This window comes from Hypanus sabinus, chromosome 16 (genome assembly GCF_030144855.1).
Source record: "Hypanus sabinus isolate sHypSab1 chromosome 16, sHypSab1.hap1, whole genome shotgun sequence".
Lineage (NCBI taxonomy): Eukaryota > Metazoa > Chordata > Chondrichthyes > Myliobatiformes > Dasyatidae > Hypanus > Hypanus sabinus.
In genome coordinates this window covers 14,472,204-14,485,730 of record NC_082721.1, presented here as the reverse complement: position 1 = coordinate 14,485,730, position 13,527 = coordinate 14,472,204, and the positions used below count along the sequence as shown (strand labels likewise).

Genomic DNA, 13,527 nt, shown 5'->3' with positions numbered 1-13,527 from the left:
TGCTGCTGTAGCCTAGCCACTTCAAGTTTCAAAGTCTTGTGCATTCAGTGACATTCCTTTGTCGTAATGCATGTTTTTTGAGATTGTGTGACCTTCCTGTCAGTTTGAACCAGTCTGGCCATTATCCTCTGACCTCTCATTAACAAGGTGTTTTCACCCAGAGGAACTGCCTCTCACTGGATGTTTTTTGTCTGCTTATCACACCATTCTCTAGAGGCTGCTTTGTGTGAAAATCCCAGGTGGTCAGCAGTTTCTGAGATACGCAAACCACCACGTCTGGCACCAACAATCATTCCATGGTCAAAGTCACTGAAATCACATTTCTTCCCCATTCTGATGTTTGGCCTGAACAACAACTGAACCTCTTGACCATGCATTGAGTTTCTGCCACATGATTGACTGATTAAATATTTGCATTAATGAGCAGGAGTGCAGTTTACCTAATAAAGTGATCACTGAGTGTATTTATCAAAGGCCTTTTCAAAATCCAAGGATAGCATCAATTCTTAGGCAGTCCATTGGGATTGCAAAAGACTTGCTTTCACACCAGTTCTGTGGTTTCTGAGGTGGCTGATAGGGCTGACGTAGGAGCTGCAGGCTTTGCCATAGGTGAGGTAGGTGGTACTTAATTGGGCGGGTGCATGGGTAGTCAGAGATGATGCGAAAATCATAAGCACAAGAGGTTCTGCTGATGCTGGAAATCTTGAGTGATGCACACTAAGTTGTGGAGGAATCAGTAAGTTGGGCAGAGACCTTTCATCAAGGCTGGGTTTATTTCCCCTCTGTAGATGCTGCCTGACTTGCTGAGTTCTCCTAAAATTTGTGCTTGCTGTGAGAAGGTGCTCACCTTCCACTGTTTACTGTGCTTGGGGTAAATGGATTCGAGACTTATTTATTTTTTTGTTTATTATGATACTGCACTTCGAGGTCACGCAGCCCAGCAGTCCCCTGACTGAAGCATGAAACAACTTACAAAGACCCAATTAACCTACCAGCTGGTATGGCTTTGCACCGTGTGAGGAAACTGGGGTACCGACATGGAGAACATACAAATTCCTTACAGGCAGTAGTGGGAATTGAACCCAGGTCATTGGTACTGTAATGCGTTGTGCTAACCACTACACACTAATGCTCTTTCTCCACTTTGTACAGTCCTTTCTACTGATTTTGACATCTGTGAGGGTATAGATTGTTTTCAAGGGCAGCTGGCTAGAACTTCTTACTGTGACAGAATTCGAAGATCAGTGTCTGTTTGGCAAGTTTACTATTGGGCACGTTGGCAACTAAGATGTCAGTACCAAGGGATGTTGGGTTAGCATAGGGTACTGTCACTGCTTTGTTTATCCTGGGGGGATCTGGAGGACGGTTTGGCTGGTATTTCACAAGTGCTTTGAAATGTCTGCTGTATAGAACCGTGAAACTTTTAAGCAGGTAGGGACCACTGCAGCCTTCCAGGCCATGAGCTTTGTGTCAGCTTTTAAAGCAGGCCATTACACTGAAGGCAATGACGAATTGTCCCATTGATGTTTACCTTCTTGGAGAGGTGGTTCCAAGATTATAAAAAGAGGTCCATCTGTTATAGAGATCTGTCCTTTACGTATATCTATCATTGAAGATAGTGGTGGTTAGCGGTGCCACGGTAGCGTTGCAGTTAGTGCAACAATATTACACCTCGGGTCATCAGAGTTCAGAGTTCAATTCTGTGCCATCTGTAAGGAGTTTGTGCATTCTGCCTGTAACCACAAGGTTACCACAAAGGTGCTCCTCTTTCCTCTCACAGTCCAAGGCATGCCGGTTATTAGGGTAATGGGTCATTGTAAGTTGTCCTGTGACTAGGCTAGCATTATATAGGTTGGTTGCTGGGCAGGCCGCTCATTGAGTTGGAAGGACTTGCTGTGATTTGTATCTCTAAATAAATAAACCAAATCCGACAGAAGAATTTTACAGATGCTAAAAGCCAAGTCCATACATATGTATGTCTTAGAGGTTGACTGAATGTTGAATGCTTCCGAACATCTGTGTACTGGAGTGGAGGTCATGCAGTTGAACAAATGCCCGCCAGAGAAAGCTGGATCTCCCAGTGGCCACACATTTTAATTCGATGTCCCATTCCCATTCTGATATGTCTGTCCATGGCTTCCTCTACTGTCAAGATGATGCCACACTCAGGCTGGAGGAACAACACCTTATATACTGGCTGGGTAGCCTCCAACCTGATGGCATGAACATTGACTTCTCTAACTTCCGTTAATGCCCCTCCTCCCCTTCTTACCTCATCCCTGATATATTTAGTTTTTTTTTGTTTTTTTCCCCTCCCTTTTTTTTTCTTTCTCTCTCTGCCCGTCTCTCTGCCTGTTCTCCATCTCCCTCTGGTGCTCCCCTCCCCCTTCCTTTCTCTCTAGGCCTCCCATCCCATGATCCTTTCCCTTCGCTAGCTCAGTATCCCTTTTGCCAATCACCTTCCTGGCTCTCAGCTTCACCCCACCCCCTCCGGTCTTCTATCATTTCACATTTCCCCCTCACACTCCGACTTTCAAATTTCTTACTATCTTTCCTTTCAGTTAGTCCTGCCGAAGGGTCTCGGTCTGAAACGTCGACAGCGCTGCTCCTTATAGATGCTGCCTGGCCTGCTGTGTTCCACCAGCATTTTGTGTGTGTTGCTTGAATTTCCAGCATCTGCAGATTTCCTCGTGTTTGTCTGTTGGTTTTTCACTATATTTCTCTTGGTGTTGATGGGCAGAGAAGATCATGTCCTATATGGAGGAATCATTCTTCTGAGTTTGGGAGTGGATCTTGCATCATTGTGAGGAGGCGGTTGAAGAGGTTGGCCATGTCTTTCTCAGTGTCGGTCAGCAGGGATCGATGTCTGTAGTTAGCGTAATCAGATTTGAATCGTTCATTGATATGGTCACAATTGCAGCATCTCCAGCATATCCACTCTTCCCGAATGTGGGTGATGACACATCTGGAATACTTCATACCAAATTGATCTCCCCACCCTGGAAAGGATGTATTTGTGATAATGGGAATGCAGTGAAGATCTACTAGATTGATTTCTGGAATGACAGATGTTAAGCAGATTGGGCCTATACACCTTGGGTCAAAGAAGCATAAGGTATTGGTATGGGCTTTACAGGATAAATATTGTTTTCTTATGTGCCTTGTCATATGATCACCGTCTTTCCTTGACCATGATTGTTCTTGGCAAATTTTTCTACAGAAGTGGTTTATCATTGTTTTCTTCTGGGCAGTGTCTTTACAAGACGGAAGACCCCAGCCATTATCAATACTCTTCAGAGATTGTCTGCCTAGTGTCAGTGGTCGCATAACCAGACCTTGTGATCTGCACCAGCTGCTCATACGGGGGGTTTAAGCAGATGCTACACTTTGCCCAAGCTAACAGAGGGAAGGAGCACCTGACGCCTCCTTTGGTAGTGATGTATCTCCACCCTACAACCCAAAGATAAATGCTTCCTTTGACTGGGATTCCAGTCTCAAAATAAAGCCCTTTTGGACAAGAATGAGAAATAAGCTTTAAAAGCTGCCGTATATCTCTAGGTAGAAGCTCAGTTGCTGAGAATCATTAGAACAATCACCAATATATTTTTTCAATGCTTAAGAAATTAAGTTATAAGGCAGTTGTGCATGAAGATGCCACTGTGATTAAGCTCAGCCTTGTTCACTGAATGGTGGAGCAGGCATGAATGCTGGAGGGGAAATAACAAGTTGCATAGAACATAGAACAGTACAAGGCAGGAAGTGGCCACTCAGCCCGTAATGTAGTGCTGACCCAGCTAAAAATCAAATCAAAAACACCCAAACTCTAATCACTCCTACCTACACCATGTCCACATCCCTCCATCTTCCTTACACCCATGTGCCTATCCAAACATCTCTTAAAAGCCAAAATTGTTGCCTCCTCATGTGATAGTTCCTTGAATTTTAATTTTACACATATGCACGCCTTGCAGTTTCAGCCTCTCCAATTAAGACAGAATGCAATTGTTAATCCAGTCGTAAATATAATGATAAATATGAGAAGTTTGATGATGTTGGAAATCCAAAGCAACACGTACAAAATGCTGGAGGACCTTAGTAGGTCAGGCAACATCTATGGAAATTAAACAGTTGATGTTTCGGGCTGAGACCCTTCTTCAGAACTGGAAAAGAAGGGGGAATATGCCAGAATAAAAAGGTGGGGGTAGGGGAAGGAGGGTAGCTGGAAGCTGGTTGGTAAAGCCAGGTGGGTTGGAAAGACAACGTTAAATCATTAAAAATAATAATTTCCACTATGACTTTCCCAGGACTGTTTCTAATAGCATCCCCACTACACATTTTCTTAATATTGCAGAGGCAAAATTATTTTCTAATATTTCCACTATTTTTTAATCATTATCATGTAATTTTGCATCTGCCAGTGACCCCTATCCTAAATCTGATTTCCCTTTTGTTATTTATGTTACTGCTGAACACTTTTCTGTTTCCTCTGAACTCTATCTGAAATCAGTAAATTACTTGAATTATTGGATATTGATCTCTCATTTAAAAACTGCAGTAATTCTAGGGTTACTGAATACCATAATGGAAAAATTATCATAGGGCATGATCACATTTGACCTGAGCATCCTTTTATTCTCCATAATCTTTCTAGTGCTTTATAAAGAAAATTAAAGACGCTATTCCTATCATCCATCTTGAGCTCTCATAGATTTTTAGGTTGTGGTTGATTGGGTTTGTCAGGGGTTGTGCAGCATGGCTCGAAGGGCAGGAAGGACCTACTCCATGTTTTATAGCTAAATAAATAGATATTCTGTATCATTAGTAAAAAACACTATTTACCTTTGCAGCACACACAAAAGGGTCTCAACCCAAAACGTCAACTCTTAATTCATTTCCATAGATGCTGCCTGATCTGCTGAGTACCTCCAGCAATTTGTATGTGTTGCTTTGGATCTCCAGCATCTGCAAACTTTTTTGAATTATGACTGTTAACCTTTGATTTTTTTTTGCTTTCCACATATTAGGAAATAAATTTATTTTTTGGATAAGTGGAGTTTTGATTATTTGTATATACCCACCTTTGCAAAAGGATGTAAAATGAAAGAGGAGTAGGCCATAAGGCTGCTCGTGCCTGATTCAATAAATCCATGCCTGCTCCCTGTCTTTATATCCACTTTTCCACAAATCCCAATACATTTGCATTCTCTTGGAGCCCAAAGATTCCTTGATTAGCATCCTTGAATAAAAACAAGCAAGTATTTGCAAAAATAGAGAATTCCAAAAATTTATAGCCCAGCTCGGCACCTCAGTCCAAGGCTCATCAGGCTGGTGCATATGCCGGTTTCTGTGGCGTGAAGCGACTAAGAGTATGAGACTCCCCACCACCACCACCCCCCCCCCCCACCGGATAGGATGCCAGCCTATCATGAGGTTAGCCCCCAGCATTTTGCCGGTACCCATTTTCAGCTGGGTGGACTGGAGCAATGCGTGCTTAAGTGCCTTACTCAAGGACGCAACATTCTGTCTCGGCTGGGGCTTGAACTCACGACCTTCAGATTGCTAGTCCAACACCTTAACCATTTGGCCATGTGCCACACAGTCCGAGACAGTCAAGCCATTATTTTCAAATATTGCCTATAGTTGTAATGTTGTACCTGGAGAAATATTATCCACTCAGTCAATTATATCTCTCAAAATCTTGTGTCTCAATGAGATCATCTCTCATAAAGGTCATATGAAGGACTAAATGTTGGACAACTGAACACACACAGCTTAAATGCAGAATAGATCAATTTTTTGTGGCGGTTATACAGGTGCATCGGTGCAGTGGAATAGATGCTGCCTGGCCTACTGTGTTCCACCAGCATTTTGTGTGTGTTGCTTGAATTTCCAGCATCTGCAGATTTCCTCGTGTTCGCACAGTACTGTAGTAATTTTATGTATTGCACTGTACTGCTGCAGCAGGAAAAATAAGAAATTTCAAGACATATGTGAGCGATGATAAACTGGATTCTGATATGTGTCTCTATTGTGAAATGAGAGTGGGAAGGGGGCAGGGAGAGGGGAATAATGGTTGGGAAAAAAGGGTAGAGAGGGGAAGGAGCAGGAAGCACTAAAGAGACATTCTGTAATGATCAATATACCAATTATTTGGAATCAAATTACCTTACTTGGCGTCTCAGGGCTGGGTGTGTCTGTATCCACGCCATTCACCCCTCCATCCCATCATTCCCAACATCCTTTGCTCCAGCCAGATTTACAAACTCACTCTCTGCTCCACATTGACAAATAGAGAACTGTGTAAATGTCTTAGGCACCCTAGCTATATATGTGTGTCGAAGACATATATGTCCTAGCTATATATGTGTGTCTAAGACATATATGTCCTAGCTATATATGTGTGCACAGTGCTGTATGTTCTCCAGAATTTCAGATCGAGAGCTGTTTATCCTCTTCTAATCATTTCTTGATTTGTCTCTTTGAGATCCAGCTCTATCTGTTCAGCCATTAGAGGCCTACACAATTTACCTTCTCCGTAAAAGTGTTTCTAAACACAAAATAATGTAACTTTATGGACAAAACCATGTCACTTCAACAGTGATCAAACAAGAGCTAAGATAACTTGGAGTTAATAATTGTAAACTGATTATGATGTTTTTCTGAACTCTGTTGGACAAGAACTAAAGGTATTTGTGGTACTGAGGAATTGTAGCCATGAGACATTGTGCATTTATTTTCAAATTTAATCCTGAGTCTCAGCAGGCCTTAAATTGAAACAACAATATGTTGAAATTTCCGTTTGAAGTGTCTGTTCTAAAAGTTATGGTTCAAAAATGGAATCCTGAACTTTTGGATGTTGTTGGTTGGTTCAAAGTTTAAAAGGATGTCAATAACAAAGAGTGCAGAAGATTGACAAACAGAAAGAGGGGGAAATTTCAAAATAAGTGTTGCCCCTAATAAACAGATACATAATGCAGGAGGAACTCAGCAAATCATGGAAGGGAATAAATAGTTGACGTTTCAGGCCGAGACCCTTCATCAGCATGGTGGTGCAGCTGGTGTCTCATTGCTCCAGTGACCTGGGTTCAATCCTGATCCCAGGGGCTGTCTGTGTGGAGTTTGCATGCTCTTTCAGGGAATCCGTGGGTTTCCTATGGGTGTCTCAATTTCCTCCCACATCCCACAGAGGATGGTAGGTGAAATGGCTACTGTATATCTTGCCCCTCAAGTGTATTTGAGTGATAGACTCTAGGAGGATGGCATTGAGGGAAATGCAGGGAAATAAAACAGATGTGTATCATACCTCGGAATGCAACCTCCGGACTTGCTCTAGAAAGGTGCCCATTCCTGTAGTTCATGGTACGGGAATTGTAAAAGTGTTAAAGCACAGATTCATTAAGTAATCAAATTATATAAGTGATCCTGTGGGCCAAGAATGTCTGTGCTTATAATGCCTCAGCAGGCAAAACACAGTAACACATTCTTTTCCTAGCTCCCACTCTTAAAACATAAATCATCAGCAAACATTAAGTTGTCGAAAGTATAAACAAGCTACATTTACACAGGCATGATGCTGTGCATCAGTTCTGATTGCATCAAAGCTGGTTAAAGAACTAAAGTCAGATTACCAAACCACTGTAATCTCAAACAAACATTGCTGAGTTTAACATTTGATTTCTAGGAACTGATCCTTCTCTAGAAGCTTGGAAATTACGGTCTTGTGACGTTAGCGCCGAGATGCTTAAAACAGTCACGTAATAGTTCTCAGCTTTGTTACAAGGGCTTAGAACTCTTCAAATTATATGTGTGGACTGTAACATTAAGACTAATAAAAAGGGAGAAAACAGATAACATTAAATGATTTCAGGTAGTGAGCTGAAAATCAATTTAACATTCAAGCTGAAGACTCTGTTTTCAATTGGTGTGGTGATATACTATATGTTTAACAAATACCCTTAATACTCATCACTGAAACTAAAACTACCAATAAATCACATGGGCCATTAGCAAATAGATCATCAACTACGCATTGGGAAGGTGTTAGAGTAGGAGCAGTCAAAATCTTGTGTTACAGATGTTAAACTTTAAAAATGCTAATTTTATCTGTCTTTTGAACTTTTGGTAACTCTTATTTATTGTGATGGACAAGCCAAAAAGGACTGTCAGATTTTTCTTTTAATGGGGAAAGAATGTGTGTTCGTGGAAGCGAGTGAGGCATGAATATATTTGTTGAAGGTAAAGGTCTCCGTTCCCTCTGACTACACAGGGACTGACAGGAGAGCCATCCGGCAGTGCATAACTAAAATGGCTGCTCCACGACAGTGTGACTGCAAGTCGGAGCCCCAGCTGTGGGTGCCACTTGAGCCTGTCAGCCGATATGTTTGATGAGGTTCATCACTTCTTAGACTGGCTATTTGATGGGTATGTCTTCCCTTGAAAAGCCACAGCGTCAAAGGGACTATAAAACTAAAAAAAAAACAGGCTTTCCTCGCCACTTACTGATTGAAAACACGGGAAGCTTAAGTGGTTGTGTGGGAAAAGTGGGGGAAGGGAAGGAGTCAAAAAATACTCAAATTGAGTAAGGTTTCTCTATTACATCTGTGACTCTCAAATATCACTGGTCTGAAAGAGTTAATGTTTCCTCTGGACAAACTATATCAAGCATACTCTGGTATGGTGCAGTTCAGTTCCACAAACTCTGTACTCTGCCAGTTGACTACGTTCCTCCAACAGAGAAGGCAACCTTGAGTCAGTTCTAGCATTCGAAGTTGCCAGCATTTTAGGTCATGTTGCAGATGGCAGGCCCGTTGGAGAACTTCAGCTTAAAGAATCATCTTATACATACGCCAGCACTATAAAGAACGAAATGTTTTCTTCAATCAATTCATCCGTTTGCACATTAGTTCACTACTGAGGCATTATCCTCTTTGTTAATTATTCTAACGCAGCCATGAATGTGTTCATTTTAAATCAGTGCTTCACCTGAAGAAACCAAAGATACTTGGTTATATAAAAAAATAATTGAACTCTGTGATGTGCAAGTGAGACTCAGTTTACATAAGTGTAAAACAGTTTAAATTGTTTGTTCCTTCACTATCCTGTTGTGATGCTTAAAGCAAGGTAGTTTAGAGAAACCAAGAGATAATTTCTTCTTTAAATACGAGTAATAGGATTGATGGCTTCGGAAGGGGCACACAAACACATCCACAAACACTGTACTGAGACTCCCTAAAGGACATCAACCACTTATTAAACTGCTATTGATTCTTTCAAGATCTTTGGAAGACAGGGATAAAGTGGTAATAATTCAATATTTAAAACTGAGATTTTACTTCTAAAGAAATGTCTGCAATACTAAGCAACTTTTTAGAAAGTGCACGGACCTACAGTTTCTCAGCAGTGAAAAGACATGATGGAATCGTAACTTCTGAACACTACCATGATGCCCAGAAATACCTTTATCCTGTTCTTCAGTTGTCCCAGTTGGATTGTTCAAATAAGAGAGCGAGGCATTACAGATGAGCATTTTAGCATTGATACACCTCTTCCAATAGGCAAAAATCAAAAACTCAAGAGTATCAATAAATGACCGTGCCCATTGAAGAATTCTTTGCAATAATGTAAGAAATGATGAATGGATTTTTAAACACTAGGTAATCCCCTTAGAACTGACTTATGACTCTTCTGTTCCATATCGGGAGGAACTGACTTGTTATTATTTAGAAATGCAAGATATGATTGCAATGAGATATGGAAGAAAGCTATATAGTGCCAATAAACTTGATAGCACATAGGTGAGCTGTTAACTATAACCACTGCAAGCTGTTTGCAGCTCAGAAAAGTGACTTGAGTCAATGCCCAACCCTCCTGATGACATATCTATCACCAGGCGACAAACTACTGGCTGTTAGGACAAAAAAAAACATCCTCCTATCTGAAAAGAGCCAACCCATTCTCAGCTGTCAGTTGAATGGTAAGCAGATGACGGGCTGCTTGCGATTTGTAGTGTCTGAAGCATTGATGAAAACACAACCATTCCTTCCCACACGCTGCAGCCTCTCAGGGCTCTCCTTTTTAACGAGGCAAATTTAGAAGAAATTCAGAAACTCAGGACTGAAGTTTTTTTTCCCATTTTCTTTCTTCCCTGTACAAATTACAGCTAGCTCCAGTGAAGAAGGAATCTACGCTCCCAGTTAAAATCTGCACAGTTGTCTTTAAGGAATTACTGAAAGTCAGTTGGACTGATGCTTCAGGTGTGACTAGGTCATGGATGTAACAGTTTCGGGGCAACTCAGACACGATAGTGGCAAGCGTGTTGTGAAGAGAAGTCTTCGTGAGAACCTCTCACTTTGCCCAGGTGAATTCATTGCCGCTTCAGTATGCGTCTTTTCCTAGATCACACTCCAGGAGCATTACTACAATGTGGAAATGGATGCTGACCAGAGATGCCTCTCCCTTGCCTCATCTTGCTTGCTTCCTTGTCTTATCCCTGGCCTGGTCCGTGTCTGCCAGCTGCCGTGGCGAGTCCGAAGATGCGCTGATGCTGGATGGTACAAATTGCTCCTCGAGCCTGGAGCGCCACACGCGCAGCTACAACCACTTGCAGGGTGATGTGCGGTGGCGGAGACTCTATTCTGCCACCAAGTACTTCCTGAAGATTGACAGAACAGGGAAGGTAAATGGGACCAGAAAGAAGAACTGTCTGAACAGTGAGTAATAAAACTTTTAATATCTGCGATTTTAAAATGATCTGTAGGGCTAGGTGAGGGGTGGGAGGACTTAGTAAAGCAGAAATAATTACCTCGCAACTAATATCAAATGATCCCATTAAACATTGGTGGGGCAGAAATAGTTATCTTGCAGCTATTTTTTAAATATACAGGATGCCTGATGCAACAAGGAGAATGAAGAATTTCATTCATTTGACAGGTTATTATAATAGTATGTTTGAATGAGGATAATTGGAACTTCACACTATCTAGATAACATTTTCCAGTCTGTGCAGTGAAGTATTACTTTTGTGGATTTGCACGTACGTTGGTGAAGAAAGTCTTCTAATCTCATCATTTCCCACCCTGGGAAAATCCAGCTAATTCTGAGATATTAAGGAAAATGTAGCCTAATAATGCGGCAATAGTTTTCTCAGTTTCGTAATAGAGGAATATTAAAATGCTTAGCAAAATGTCGTTGGTAACTATTGTACAGTATGTGTAATAATGGGTCAGCAGTTCATTCTGCAGCAATACTAAAATGCTTACTACAACATTGGAGAGAAGTAAAGTGGATTAATCCATCTCTGCGTGGATCTCTGCATTTTCACTGAAATTGCCATTACAATGAGCTGATGCATGCAACACATGGTTTACAATCCAAGTCAGCAGATTTATCATTTAGCATTTGAAATATAATTCTAGGTTTTAAAGGTGCAAACGCTTAGTGATATTGAATGGTGATATTAATACTGATCCTTATCTTGCATCCACATACTGAGTGGCAATTGTGCAGAAATTCCCAAAGCAGCATTAAGTTTAATTCATCACACGTTGCCCGCTGTTTCTTTTACATACTTTCAGTCCTTTGTTCATTTGCTAAAAACTTGTACAAGACATTTAAATGAATCTCTGTTTTATGTCCACTCGGGACAGTGCACAGATGTTACATGTTATTGACTGCGCAAAAAAAAAAGACACTAGTCAGGGATGCTCATGAGAAAAGCAGCAATAGGGGCTTGAGGACATTGATGCAGTGGTCTTAAATAGAGATGAGCAAAAGCTTCCATTTGTGAATGCTCCTTTAAAATTTGGTACTTAAAGTGATTTTGGACCGCCGTTCCGGTGACAGATCCCATCACATTTCTGCATTTAACTAATCATGGCCAGAGCAAATTTATAATCTATAATTTTATCAGTATTTTGAATATGCCCCCTGGTTCCTTGTTTATTTAGTTTCCTACCACTACATCCCACACCCCTCCCCCAGCACCACACACTATCCTTGGGCACCATTAAACTCAATAAACAGTGCCTTAGAGGTGTGAGAGAGCGAACTGGGTGAATCACCTGCCAATTTTCACATCCTGTGGGAAGTGCCTCTGCTCTGCGGGGTGTCTCCTCCCGCTGACTCGAGCTGAAGACCAGGTCTTCATCACGTTAGGAAATTGCAAGGCAAAAGCCCACGGGCTCTGCTGTTCTGCTGTGCACAACGTTTGGTTGATCAACAAACGTTTCACTCAGCCTTGGAGTGAATTTAACCTCTTCTTATCCAGGTCACAGCAGGGAAGACCTTAGCTTACCGCACTGATGAAAGGGGCAAGATAGCTCTCCTTGAAGTATGTGCCTTCCATGGACAGATTGGAAGAGGTGACAGAGATGTTTCCTGTTAGTTGAAGGAGACGATTAAGAATAGGGCAACGCCATTGGGAGCAGAATTGCAGAAAAAATTACCATTTTCTTCAGACACTTTTTTGGGTGTTGTCCTGTTAAAAACACAACCATGAGAGGTCAGTCTCATTACTTTGTTTAGTCTCCCAGCAACTAGTGAAACTGATTTCAGCCCTCTATCATGAAATATTTAAACTGCAGTAAAATATATTGTATAAATTGCACAATAACGTGAATGAAATCAGAGCCTTGAAACCTCCCAGTTAATACTGCCCACTGGAGAGGAGCAGTGCTTTTTCAGTGTGGACAGTATGTCGGTCTTCCCTTTAAACTGGCAGCAGAAATATCAAACTTGAACCCATCTGATAAACTTGAAAATTGGCTCTGTGTCCATTTTCCCATCTTTTTACCTGATTAGAGAAGGCGACAATCTTTTAAACAAAGAATTCAAGCTGTAGTTTCGTCTGGCAGAGGTGGAGTTGATACTGTGGCCAAGTCATGACTCAGTGATTCACCCTTCCTGGCATTGACCTCTGGTTTTATCTTCTCTGATGTTACTCAGAGGTTGGAATTGTTAACACTTGTGGGTAATTAATCTATGCTTAAGATTTTCCACTCAGATTTCAGAATGGGTCAGCATACAGATCCCCTTGAAGTTTATACTTACATAGAGAAAGGAACAGATAAAAAAGATTTGTATTTATATGGTGCCTTTTATGGTTAGGATATTCTAAAATACTTTGCAACCAGTGAACTTCTATTGAAGTGAAGTCACTAATGTATTATGCAAAAAAAAATTGCCCACAATTTTCTGCAAGTTCAGTGTGAAAAGGACCAGACAATCTACTCTGTATAAGACCGGGGGTTAAATATTGACCAGAGAGAACAGTAACCACCCTTCTCTTCTTTGATATTGCATCGTGATATTTTACATCCAGAATACAGATGGGGCCCCAGTTTAATGTCTTGACCAAAGTACAGCCCTTCTGACAGTGCAATACTACAGGAACGGCCTAAATTTTTGTGTTTTTTTTCTCTAAAGTGCTACGTGACCCAAGAGACAAGAATACTATTGAGATGTTGTAGCAACTCTAAACTACTATATTTAGTGGGTGTTACTGTTTGAACATTAGACTTTGTATACACC

General features: G+C 41.3%; 1 protein-coding gene across 3 annotated transcripts in view; it reads left to right on the top strand.

Annotated features, from left to right (window-relative positions):
- Window positions 1-13,527, top strand: part of fgf22 (fibroblast growth factor 22) — a 159,237-nt gene that overhangs the window by 27,612 nt on the left and 118,098 nt on the right. For 2 of the 3 annotated variants that reach the window (XM_059991160.1, XM_059991159.1), the window contains exon 2: window positions 10,160-10,709. In XM_059991160.1, coding sequence (XP_059847143.1) covers window positions 10,421-10,709 — 289 coding nt within the window. In that variant the 5' untranslated portion in view covers window positions 10,160-10,420. The remainder of the gene's footprint in view (window positions 1-10,159; window positions 10,710-13,527) is intronic. The other variant, XM_059991158.1, reaches the window with a different exon arrangement.